Raw genomic sequence first — 13,487 nt, 5'->3', positions numbered from 1 at the left:
AAGAGGAGAAGAAGTGAGGAGGAAGAGACAAATGACACAGGTTAGGAGTCAAAACATGGCCCTGTGGGCTGGCCAATTGGAGTTCAGACCAGCCCAAATGAAACAGTAAGAAATAACTCAGGGGTATCACCAGAAAAGTAGATTTGAATATCATAAAGGGTAGATATCTGCCCAGCTCTTGTGCTGTTTAAGGCTTAACATAAATATTAGAAGTTGTGTGTCTTTTATCTGGGAACTGAATGATTGAAGACAGGGTAGAAGCTCTCAATAGGAATTAAAAATTTCTACAACAGAAATAAAGAAATTAAAGACTTTCTAGAATTCAATGAAAATGAAAGCACAACATATCCAAACTTATGATACACAATGAAAGCAGTGCTAAGAGGAAAATTCATAGCACTAAGTGCTTCATAAAGAAATTGGAAAAATCTCACACTAACACCTGGAAGCTCTATAACTAAAGGAAGCAAACACATCCAAGAGGAGTAAATAACAGGAAATAGTCAAACACAGGGCTGAAATTAATCAATTTGAAACAAAGAGAACAAACAAAGAATCAACAAAATCGGGAGCTGATTCTTTGAGAAAGCCAACAAGATTGACAAACCCTTCATTAAACTAACTAAAAGGCACAGAGACAGTATCCAAATTAACAAAATCAGAAATGAAAAGGGAGATATAACAACAGAAATTGAGGAAATTCAAAGAATCATTAGGTATTACCTCAAAAGCTTACACAAAACTGGAAAAATCTAATGAAATGGATGAATTTTTTAGATACCACATACCAAAGTAAAATCAAGATCAGGTAAACCACCTAAACAGTCCCATAACCCCTAAGGATATAGAAGCAGTCATTAAAAGTCTCCTAACCAAAAAAAAAAAAGTCCAGGACCAGATGGTTTTAGTGAAGAACTCTACTAAACTTTCAAAGAAGAGCTAATATCAACACTCCTCAAACTATTCTGCAAAGCAGAAACAGAAGGAACACTACCTACTACCCAACTCATTCTATGAGGCTATAGTTACCCTGATACCCTGATACACTACGCAAAGACGTAACAAAGAGAACTTCAGACTAATTTCACATACAAACATCAACACAAAAATCCTCAATAAAATTCTCACAAACTGAATCCAAGAACACATCAAAGACATCATCCACCATGATCAAGTACATCCCAGGCATGTAGGGATGGTTCGATATGCAAAAATCCATCAATGTAATCCACCATATAAACAAACTGAAAGGAAAAAAAATCACATGATCATCTAATTAGATGCTGAAAAAGCCTTTGACAAAATCTAATACACCTTCATGTTAAAAGTCTTGGAGAGATCAGAGATTCAAGGCACATACCTAAACACAATAAAAATTATATACAGTAAGCCAATAGCCAACATCAAATTAAATGGAGAGAAACTTGAAGTAAACCCATTAAAACTAGGGACAAGACAAAGCTGCCTACTCTCTCTCTAGTCAATAAAGTACTTGAAGTTCTAGCTAGAGTAATAAGAGAACAAATGGACATTAAGAGGATATAAATCAGAAAGGAAGAAGTTCAAGTATCACTATTTGCGGATGATATGATACTATACATAAGCAGTCCTCAAAATTCCACCAGAGAACTACAGCTGATAAACAACTTCAGTAAAGGGCTGGGTATAAAAATTAACTCAAAGAAATCAGTAACTCTCCTTTACACAAATGATAATTAGGCAGAAAAAGGAATTTGGAAGCAAAACTCTTCACAATAGCCACAAATAATATAAAATACCATGGTATAACTCGAATCAAGCAATTAAAAGATTTGTATGACAAGAATTTGAAGTCCCAGAGATGGAAAGATCTCCTATGATCATGGATCTGTAGGATTAACATAGTGAAAAAATAGCCATCTTACAATCAACAGAGTCAATGGAATTCCCATCAAAATTTCAACAACAATTTTTCAGACCTTGAAATAGAAGTTTTCAACTTCATATGGAACAACAAAACAAAACAAAAAACCAAGATAGACAAAACAATCCTGAACAATAAAAGAACCTCTGGAGGAATCACCATCCTGGATGTCATGCTGTACTACAGAGCAATAGTGATAAACTACAGATAAATAGTGCATGGTATTGCTACAGAAACAGACAGATTGATCAATGGTATTGAATCAAAGACCCAGAAATAAAACCACACCCCTAGGGACACTTGAGTTTTGACAAAGAAGCCAAAACCATACATTGCAGAAAAGGAAGTATCTTCAACAAATGGTGCTGATGTAACTGGATGTCTGCATGTAGAAGAATGCAAATAGATCCATATTTATCACCCTGCACAAAACTCAAGTCCAAATGGATTAAAGATAGATAAAACCAGATACACTAAATCTAAGAGAAAATGGGAAATAGCCTTGAACACATTGGCCCAGGAGACAATTTCCTGAACAGAACACCAATGGCTCAGGCCATAAGGTTGATAAATAGGACCTCATGAAACTGAAAAGCTTCTGTAAGGCAAGAGATACTGTCAATATGATAAAACAGCAGCCTACAGATCAGCAAAAGATCTTAACTAACCCTATATCCTATAGAGGGCTAATATCCAAAATACATAAAGGACTCAAGAAGATAAACTCCAACAAACCAAATAACCCAATTTCAAAAATGGGGTGCAGAGCTGTGATGGCTATTCCTGGATGTCAACTTGACTACATCTGGATGAACTACAATCCAGGAAGGAGGGCACACCTGTGATCCAGATCTTGAGGCTGGAAGACACAGTCTTCTGACCTGGATCTTGACATGGAGATCTTGAGGCATAGTGGCCATGCAAAGCTTAGGCCCTGGCAAAGTAGTACACACATTTAACCCTAGGAGACTGAGATGGACAGATGTCTGAATTCAAGGCCAGTCTAGGACAAAGCAAGTTCCAGATCCAGGCCTGGTGGTACCCACCTTTAATCTGGACCACACCTTCTGCTGGAGGCCACATAAGGACATTGGAAAAAGGAAGACTCGCTCTTCTTTGCCTGCTTGCATTTACTTGCCAGCACGCCTGTTAGAACCTACTTCTTCAGGATTCTAGCTTACACAGAAAATCAGGTGAACAGCTAGCCTATAGGACTGAGCAAGTACTAGATTCTTGGACTTCCATTCATAGCTTCCCATTGTTGTGTTGATTGGACTGCACGCTGTTAAGTCATTCCAATAATTTCCCTTAATATATAAAGACATTCCCTAAGTTCTGTGACTCTAGAGAACCTTGACTAATACAAAACCAAAATAGAATTCTCGACAGAGGAATCTCAAATGTCTGAGAAGCACTTAAAGAAATGCCCAACAACCTTAGCCATCAGGGAAATGCAAATCAAAACGACCCCGAGATTCCACCTTAAACTAATCAGAATGGCTAAGATCAAACACTCGAGGGACAGCACACGCTGGCAAGGATGTGGAGAAAGAACAGAACACTCCTCCATTGCTCATGGGATTGCAAACTTGTACAACCACTTTGGAAATCAATTTGTCAGTTTCTCATAAAATTGGAAATAGTTCTACCTGAATACCCAGCTATACTGCTCCTGGGCATATACCCAAAAGATGCTCCACCATACCAAAAGGACATGTGCTCCACAAAGTTCATAATAGCGTTATTCATAAAAGCCAGAAAGTAGGAACAACCAAGAACAATCATCTGAAGAGTGGATATAGAAAAGATTTTTTTTAACACAATGGAATACTATTCAGCTTTTAAAATAAGGTCATCATGAATTTTGCAGGCAAATGGATGGAACTAGAAAATGTCATCCTGAGTGAGGTAACCCAGACCCAAAAGGACATGTATGGTATGTACTCATTGATAAGTAGATATTAGCCATAAAGTATAGAATGCCCATGATAGCCCACAAACCCAAAGAAGTTAAACAAGAAGGAATGCACAAGCAAGGATGCTTGAATCACACTTAGAAGGGGAAACAAAATAGTCATGGGAGGCAGAGGGAGGGAAGGGACTGGGGGGGGGAGAGGGGAGGGAGAGCACAGTGGAGAGGCAGGGTCAGGTGTGGGGAGAGACAGGAGGGAGGCCCAGAAGAGCATGAGAATAAATGGAAATCTGCAGCTGCAGGGGTTGGGTGAAGAGGGGAGCATCTCTGGAAAGTCCCAGAGACCTGGGATAGTGGGAGGCTCCCAGGAGTCAATGCATGTGACTTTAGCTGAGATCCCTAACAGTTGGGACACTGTTAGGTGAAGAGACTACCTCCTGAAGCCAGGCAGGACCCTCAGTGGAGAGATAAGGATACCAATTGACCCATAAAACTTTTGACCCAAACTTTGTCCTGTCTAAAGGAAGTGCAGGGATGGAACAGAGACTGAAGGAAAGGCCAACCAATAACTGGCTCAACTCAAAACCCATCGCATGGGCAAGCACCAATTCCTGACATTAATAATACCCTGTTATATTTGCAGACAGGAGCCTATCATAACTGTCCTCTGAGAGGTTTTACCCAGCAGCAGATTGAGACAGATGCAGACACCTGTTGTTGTAAAAATATAAAAAATAAAAAAGTATGGCTGTCTTTTATCTCCACTAGGTCCAGCATCGCGGTGCCCCAAGATATGTGCTGGATATCTTAATTCTCAGTCAGCAAAGTCTCTCACCAGCTTTGCTCCATCCCGTATCCCACTGCCAAAGACCTCTCTCTGAGCCTGGCAGCAATCTCTCTACCGATCTAGCTCCCAAGGCAGGTTTCCATGCCAGAAACACATATCCCAACTCCGTGGTGGCCCAGACCAGCCACTCCACACTCCCTTACACTTAAATCTACACATGAAAGAACACACAATAACCTTTGACCCAATTGTAAGATATAATTGCCCACCTAAACATACAAAGCCCTATACACATCCATCCCTTAAAAACATTTGTAACAACCTGTGAAGGTACAGTGTGGAATCTTAACATCACCCGCCATATTGTCCTGCCAGGCCTCCTTCTATCTTTACCTGACTCACCTGTGACATCATCCCACAGATACCCACAACCAAACATTGGGCAGAGGTCAGGGACACTTATGGAAGTATTGAAGGAAGGATTGAAGACCTGGAAGGGGATGGGGACCTCATAGGAAGACCAACAGAGTCAAACAGCCTGGTCCCTGGAAGCTCTCAGAGACTGAGCTACCAAGCAAAGAATATACATGGCTTGGAACCAGGTGCCCGGCACATATGTAGCAGGTGTGCAGGTCGGTCCCCACAGCTGCCTTGTATTGGCCTCAGTGGAAGAGAATGAGCCTAATCTGGCAGAGACTGGTTATTGGTGGGGGCGGGGAGGGGGACCTCTCAGAGGAGTGAGGGAGGGACCTGGAGGGGAAAAATACTTGGGATGTAAATGAATAAATAATTAAAAAATCTTCTATCAAAAAAAAGTCCTAGGGGTGTGCGGATCACATATCCAGAATATAAGAGAAATCACACATGAAAAGCGGGGGCCAGGCATCGTACATTCCCAAGAGAAAGCCTACAGACCTTTATTAGAGAGAACAACATTGGCTTAAAAACTTTCATGTAAGTTATGCTGGAGCAGAACACAGGGTAGGGATGTGTTATTTAAATAGCAGTGGCTGTCTTTCCACTGTAGCTCAGAACAGTAAGCACAAAGTTGAGAGGAGAAATCAGCGTTATCAGCATTTCCTATTACTCAGTTTGTGCTTTGCGCCCGGCAGAACTCAGCGATTATGAATTTTTCATGATATTATGGCAACTGATTCATTATCGCTCAACCCCGTATGCCTTGCTTAAATATTTAAGAAGTCCTATTTTTAAAAAGTGCAGTTGGCAATAATTATGCATTTATGGTCTGTTCACAGAACTAGTTAAATGGAACAATGTCAAAATCGCCACGCAGTTCCCCCCTGAATGCCACTGGTGTGGATCTGTGTCAGACGATGAGTGCATGAGTGAACGATTCTAGGCACGCATGCTCTCTGGATCCCAGTGCGAGGAGGAGTCATCGATTCTACCCCTCGGAATGAGAGCAGAGTCCTTCCTACAGGAGACGTTGCATTTGAGGTTGATCATCCCACAAAGCCTGGAAAAGGGATGGTGGCACTAATGAAGAGATTGGTAAAAGATTAAGAGAAGAATGTGGGTGGTGGACACCCCAAGAGCGAGCCTGATTAAAGCAGGCTTGCAGTGAGGCTGGACTGCTGCCAACAACTTCTAATTTTAAATTAAACCCCAATTTTAATTAAAAAATTAAATTTTTTAAAAAAATTACATTTAAGTTGCAAATTAAAATTCTCACGCAGCTCCATGTTTTGGCATGAACTCTGACCCTTGCTATCAGCTCGAGGGTGCTAATTTATGAGAGCTGTAAATATTACCACAGAGAGAACTGCACATCCATCTGGGGCCACTTACAGTACAGCATTTAAAGAAATCAGGCATTGTGTCAGTACTCATAACTTACATTTATACACAAAAGTTAACTTTATGGGGATGAAAGCTACACGCATGTTTTCAAAACAAAAGAAAATTAAACTAAACTAAAAGCAGACAAAAAATTTCATCCACACTTCCAACTCTAAACATCGATTTTGTTAGTATCTTGGCATTATAAAAATCCCCTTCTGGTATATACATATAAAACATATAATCTGGGCTGGAGAGATGGCTCAGTGGTTAAGAGCACTTACTGCTCTTCCTGAGGTCCTGAGTTCAAATCCCAGCAACCACATGGTGGCTCAAAACCATCTGTGATGGGATCGGATGCCCTCTACTGGTGTGTCTGAAGACAGGTACAATGTACCTCATATAAATAAAATAAATTTAAAAAAATATAATCTGCTTACTTGGATTCTTTATAGTTTAGCTTGAGTTAATTTATAATAGATTGGGCCGATTGCATTTATCTGTAAGGGAGCTACCTGGAAATAAACTAAAACATATTCAAGATTTTTTTCCATTTGTAAGATAAGAATGATGACTTCAGCATCTACAGAAACGTAGACCTCGCTCTCGTATATGATTTCCTACCCTTAAGCAGCTACGTGAGTCCCAGTGGGGGCGCTGAACCCACTAAACTGAGAACCTGTGAGTGTAAGTGGCACATTGTCTCCTGCCACTGTCACTGCAAAGTCTGAAGACTCAGAGATGAACTTGGCTCAGCAGAACGGATATTTGCTCAGTAAGCTGATGGAGAAGCGTTGGAGGGTCAGTGGAAGGACAGGGTCTCTCTACTGGGTATCTTTCGGGAGCGGCCACATTTTGAGTGATGGCCATGTGTTTCGTGGGTGTTTGTTGGTGGAAAGAGAAAATAATGGAGACAAATCATTTCCCCTGTCCTCTCCAGGTTTTCTTAAGAAGCCTCACCTCCCTTGTAATGTTTTTTCTCCCATAGCAGCCTGCATCGCACTGTCTGGCACTATGAATTCTAGCAGCAGGGAGGAAGTCAAATGAATTCTTTCTGAGGTGTTTCTTTTAATATTATTTCATTTATGTGGATTGATGTTTTGCCTGCTTCTATGTCTGTGCACACAAATGCTGTTCTGGACAGCAGACTGGACTCCTGGTGGGGAGGGCCTTTCCTATAACACTGTGGTTCCAGATTTTGCTTGCTTTGCTTTGTATCCTCACATGCTTTGATCTCTAAGATCAAGGATCTCCAATCTGCTCTACGCTATGATTCTCTCTAACTCCGAAGCACCTTCAAAACTCATGGGTCAAGCCCTTTCTGACCCTGTTCATCTCAGTACTCTCCACATGGACACCCCAAACCTTCTCATCTTCCAATGCTTAAATCTGACCTTCAGCACTCCTGTTGCTGTCCGTGGAGTTCCAGGGGTGGAAGGAGGAGGCCCTGTGTTAATCACAGCTTTCTTTGACCACTCAAACCAGATGTGTAGCCTAACTGCAATCTCAATTCTTGGGAAGTAGAGACAGGAGGATCAAGAGTTCAAGGCCAGTTTAGGTTACACAGTGAGTTTAAGACCACCCTGAATTACATGAGACCCAGCCTTGAAGAAGAAGCAGGAGGAGGAGGAAGAGAAGGAGAAGAGGGAGAAAAATCCCTTTTGGGGGGAAAGTGCCATCACCTGTGCCTTAGCTGTTTTAGTGTAGGGCAAACTGAAATGAGGCATGATGGGAGCAAGCACGTAGCTCTGAAGCTCACTGATGTCATTTGGGGAAGAGAAAAAAGGGAAGAAAGAAAAGAAGGGAGGACATTAAAACGGGTGTGTCAAGAAGGCAGCTGAGTGTGCCTGGGTGTATATTGTACTGGTACTAATATATGAGGTTTTGTTTATGTTCTATTAGCAGGAGAGTAAAGCACAAAGGATTAGCTGGACTTTAGTGGCCCTACTGAAGAGAGAGAAGCAGATTTGGGATCAGAGCAATGGAGCTCTCCCCTTTCCACTGCACCCCATAGTCTGCTGCTCTTAGCCCCAAACGCTCTTTTCTGGCTCAACAGAGAGACAAGGACACAGCATCTCCCTGGCACACAGAGTAATCAAGAGGGGAAATGCACACAGCAGAAGTAGCTGAGACAAACGTCATGGGCAGACACAGGGCTGTGTTTCTACTCAGCTTCTTGTACAGATACGTTAGCCTTCTGAGTTTTACACCACGATCAGTAAGAGGGATTGTTTAAGATATTAAGGTCATTTTAAAAATATCATTTCACAGATGTCTTTTCTTGAGATAAAGCTATGTTACTCCCAATAGGCTGAAGAAAATCATCCGTAACTGTGGGCGAAGACGGAGCGAGCACAGGGTACCCACAAACTGTTGGTGACTCATGGTGAATCCATCTCACTTCTGGCAAAGACCAGTTGTGGTATGTTCGCATCAGTTTACTCAGTTTAACCGCTACATCTACTTTGCCAAATACATCTGAGGCAGCTAAAGACACACACAGCTGAAGACACAGATATTTCTCTTTTAGGAAGAGCTGAGCCTATTGTACTTCTGTAAAGACATCAATACCATGGTTTAAAATGGTAATGCTTATAAGAGGATTATTTTATTATGAAATAAAGCAAAAATTAAGTTCTGTCCCTTTAGCACACAAATGCAATACTAGTGAAAACGAGCGAGTCACGAGTGTACACATCAGCTCAGTGGCTCCAGGTCACAAACATCCAGTCACTGTGTAGGACTCTCATGGAGTGCTGGCTTACCTGGTTATATCACGCTCCTTACTTACAGTGCCCTTACCTCTGGCTTGTATACTGCGCTTTCCTGGCATGTAGGAAGAGCTAAAGAAAATGTCAGAATTGTTATGTTAGCACCCCTGTGACAGCCAAAATCCCACTTATGGACAAAGTTAATGGCAACATCTTTTATACACTACTCATATTTTACTGAACTCGTTTAAAGAATTGTCAGTTTTCTAAATAGCGGGGTGTTGGCTTTTCCTCTCCTCTCTCAAGTCTGACAAGTGTAAGCCATGGGATTAAGGGACTGGTGGTCACAGTGTTTCCCTTTGTTCTTTCTGTGAGAACATGTCATAGCTCTTTGCTCTGTTAAGCTGAGTGTGGTCTTGCCTCTTAGCTACACATAGACCCTAACCTCTGTGTGCATGGGGCTCATATTCTCTAGAATTTCTAGTTGTGGAGAGTCAGCTACAGACAGGAAGAGGAGCATAGAAGTCCATGCCTTCTGAAAATGGGAGCTGGACGAGAAAAGAATGCAGGGGATTATAAGGAACTCTGCACAAAAAGGAGGATTATGAAAATATAACAGAAGGCTATCCAAATGGCAATATGCACTTCTAATTACAAATGGGGTGTGGCCAGGACCGCTCACCCAGGTCTGCACTTTGCACCTCACTCTAATTTTCTAGTTCACTTTGGGTTACAGTCAGCATCAACGTAAGCTCCAGGTTTGTCTAATTACATGAGCCATGCTCTATCCCAAAGACTGTGTTGTGCTATTGACAGGAGCCTCTGGGCTAATTAAAAGCAATTTGACCTTTTCTTAGTGCCAGTGGAATCAACTGAGTAAGTATCCACCTTTTTGTTGTCCCTGCAGAAGCCCAAGGACCTTACAGTTGGCTTTATAATTGAAAATACTCGCAGGTCATATGAGGACCAGACGGTGCGACCATCACTCCTTACATTTTTGACATCCTGGCTCTTGACTACCAAAACCCACACCCCCTTTCAAGGAGCTGATGTATTGTTTCTGTTGAATGTCTGAGGAAAAGATGAGTCGCAAAGTTCCTCTTTGATTTTACAGAATTTGTAGAGAATGCTGAGATGGAGTGTCCTTCCGGAATGTTTTAGGTACTAAGCGCATAGTTCATAAGAATAAACACGAAACTCTAAACAACTAAAGCTGACGTAAATGTAATGATTCAGCTAACAAACGGGTCGAGCACTTTCCAATGAGCCTGTGTTTGGGGGACTATAAAATGAAGGAGAGGTAGTTTATGCTTTCGCAGGGAGGAGTTTATGAAGGGAAGACATGGCTGTCGAGAATCCTAATGGACCTGACAGATATCTCAGAAAAGGTAAAGGTGTCAGCTCCTATGGTGGCCAGAGGTCACACAGGTGAAATTGCTCAGATTGTAAAGGCTGGGGAAGCATGTTCTGGGAAGGTGGATAGCACTGGAAGACTCAGAGATGAGAAACCATAGGCTATTCTATAAGATCCCAGGAAGAAAGTCCCACACAAATGGGACTCTGTATCACAAATGATACTCTCTGTATCAAGAGAAGGCTCTTTCAGTAGTCCTGGCAAGAGTTGATGTAGGCTAGTCTATGCAGAGAGGTGGGGGGAGAAATGAGTATATTCAAGACATGTTTTAGAGACTAAATTTTAAGTTAGAAAAAGGTTTGATGGGAAGAATGAGAAATGGGGGAGAGGGAGAGAGGGAGAAGGAGGAAGGAGGGGACAGAGGGAGAGAGGGAGGGGAGAGAGAGAGAGAGTGAGAGAGAGAGAGAGAGAGAGCTTCTCCTGTCCAGGGGTTGGGGAAGTTTGGGAATGACGTTAATGTTAGAAATCAGAGCAGATTTCAACACAATCATCTCGTGATGCCTGTAACTTCAATAAGGGGAAGGGCTGGCTGAATAATGGATGCACAGGTCTTGAGCCAAGCAAGGGGGTTCGTTCAGGAGATGGAGACATGGGAACCATTGACATGGGGATGCCATTTGACACTGAGACATGAGATTCAGGCCTTCTGTGACACAGAGAGGCCATATAATGAACTCAGAAGTACCACCAGCATTTAGGGCTGTTCTGGGAGATAAGTCCTAGAAGGAGACTTGGGAGAGGTGACTAATTAGGAGAACAATTAAAATCAGACTTTGTGTAATAAATCAAGCCAACAAAGAAGCTGAAACTGCATGAAGTAACTACCACAGGTATCGGCCAGATGGAGAAGCCCATTATCTTCTCATCCGAATGTGACTTTCCTTCTTATTAGAAAATTGCAGTAAGAAAGAATGTTGGGCCAGATTGGGATTTATGAAGCTAATAGGCCCCTAAGAGCTACAGAGCAATGGTCCTAACCTCTGCAGGCCAAAGAATGAGGAGTTACTGAAGGTGCAGAACAGGACATATTAAAAAATGAGGCAGGCAAGGGAAACGGGTTTGTGATGCTCCAAGGTTCACGGCCTGGCATTGGACAGAGAGCGGCTGTTTGCTAGGCTCTTGTTATGTTCCTGGCTCTGTTTAAGGCCAAGACACCAAAACCGTACAAACCATGCCATCCACCAGTGGTGACATCTGTCAGTCTGAATCCAGTAGCTCCCTCCTAACAGCCCTTCTCATCTACCACTCATGTGGACACTCCAGTAAACAGTTATTAAAAATCAAGGTTTCGCCTCTACTATGGGCATGCATCATGAGAGCCATGACTCTTGGAGCAGCGTTGCTAGAATCAAATTGCTATGGCAGCATGGGATTGGGCTGTGGAGTTGCCCTTAACTTCAGTGGTCAGGAACTCTGTCTCTTTGGACTTCATTGTTAAAATCTGAGGAATGGGTAACGTGATACTCTGGCTCTAACCTTGCATGTGACTGATGAACATAAGTTTTCCACACAGGGAGAGAAGTAAAATGGGGGAAAGCAAACAGAAGAATAGAGAGATAGCGTGGTGACTGGAGGGCATCTGACGAGGATGTAATATGTAAAGGTGAGTGCTGAGAACTGAGGCCAGAGTTGCATGGCACCAACCCAGAGTCCTAACTTTGCAGGCTCTAGATTTTGAGAGAGCCATTAATTATTTATATAGAGTGACCTTGGTCAGGGAATCACCTTTGATTTTCCTCGGTTGATGTCACAATCAACTGATCAGAAGTGATTACATCAACAGCTGCTCACCAACAAGGATTGTTGAAGTGTGTCTGTGGGCTTTGCTGCAGTCATGAACTGAGAATGGCCAGAGACGACCCACTTTTTCTGCAAGACTCACCCAACTTCATCGAACTCAGTTAATATTCAAGTTTTTACGCCCCTCATTTGCCTGTAACATCCAATCATTTATAAATAACAGAGAGACAGTAGATTCCAAGGTGGATGGAGATGGCCATGTTTTCCAGAGCAGAAGGTCAAACATTTCCAGTTTCTTTTTAAGTCTTGTTGCCACTGTGTAAGATCTAAGAAGACACGTGTCTGCTTCTTCTGATCTGATCCCTAACAGGTGTTTCTGACTTCTTACCTGGCAATGGCAGGTGGACTCTTCTGAGTGTTTAGGCTTGGTGATGGGCAAGAAGATTCTGGCTTTGTCTGGTGATGAGATTCTGGAAAGTATGACATGTTTGGGTCAGAATGCACAATGAATACAATTGAGAGCTTTTGGGAGTTCACTGGGATGGCTATGGTTTAAATTATTTTATTATTATTCTGGTGCTTCGGGAGACTAGAAGTAGCACCTTTTGGAGGCTGTAAAAATTGCATGGACTGTTTATAATCTAAAGCACATGACTGGATTTTCCCAGAAACACAGAATACTACATTAGAAGGCATTTTAGGGGTTATTAAAGGTGAATTAGTTTTGAAAGACTTAGGTTTTATCATGAACGCATCTACCCATTCCTTCACTTGTTGGTTCATTCACACAATTCATCAAGTCTCTGCTGTGCACTTACAGAACAGGTTTCCCCTAGAATCTGGAGTTACAGATATGGTTCTTAAATACAAGGGGATCATAAACAGGCAGGGCAGGAAGAACATTTTGGACGGAATGAGTGACATAAGGAAAATAAATTATGCTTTAGGATGTGGAGTTAATTTTGTGTCCCTAAGGAGGGCCTTTCTGAAAGGTGACTGATGAGTGACATTCTGATGAGAGTATTAAACCAAAGGACCTCTGTGGGGGTTTGCAGGGTCTAGGGATACCATTGCCTGTGCAAACCACTTGTGTTCTTATTCTCATCCTGTGACAGGACGGGTGAGCTTCCATGGTTCTGATGTAGGCCAGCAGGTATCAGCTGGGTACAATCAGAAATCTGTTTTCTCAACATTTCCTCCTTGGTCGTTGTCCTAGGTAA

At 42.2% G+C, this 13,487-nt stretch overlaps 1 protein-coding gene and 1 long non-coding RNA gene across 3 annotated transcripts in view; one reads left to right on the top strand and one right to left on the bottom strand.

Moving 5' to 3' along the window:
* Nucleotides 1–8,930, top strand: part of LOC116912383 — a 54,578-nt gene extending 45,648 nt beyond the window's left edge. The window contains exons 2-3 of one of the 2 annotated variants that reach the window (XR_004389453.1): nucleotides 5,859–6,060; nucleotides 8,713–8,930. This is a non-coding gene — a long non-coding RNA (uncharacterized LOC116912383). The remainder of the gene's footprint in view (nucleotides 1–5,858; nucleotides 6,061–8,712) is intronic. The other variant, XR_004389452.1, reaches the window with a different exon arrangement.
* Clnk (cytokine dependent hematopoietic cell linker) overlaps nucleotides 1–13,487 on the bottom strand; it is a 169,977-nt gene that overhangs the window by 21,712 nt on the left and 134,778 nt on the right. Inside the window, exons 13-14 of the mRNA XM_032916441.1 lie at nucleotides 12,656–12,737; nucleotides 9,205–9,245 (exon numbers count right to left, since the gene is read on the bottom strand). Coding sequence (XP_032772332.1) covers nucleotides 9,205–9,245; nucleotides 12,656–12,737 — 123 coding nt within the window. The remainder of the gene's footprint in view (nucleotides 1–9,204; nucleotides 9,246–12,655; nucleotides 12,738–13,487) is intronic.

The sequence above is a fragment of the Rattus rattus genome, chromosome 11 (genome assembly GCF_011064425.1).
Source record: "Rattus rattus isolate New Zealand chromosome 11, Rrattus_CSIRO_v1, whole genome shotgun sequence".
NCBI lineage: Eukaryota > Metazoa > Chordata > Mammalia > Rodentia > Muridae > Rattus > Rattus rattus.
This window is presented reverse-complemented; position numbering and strand designations above follow the sequence as displayed.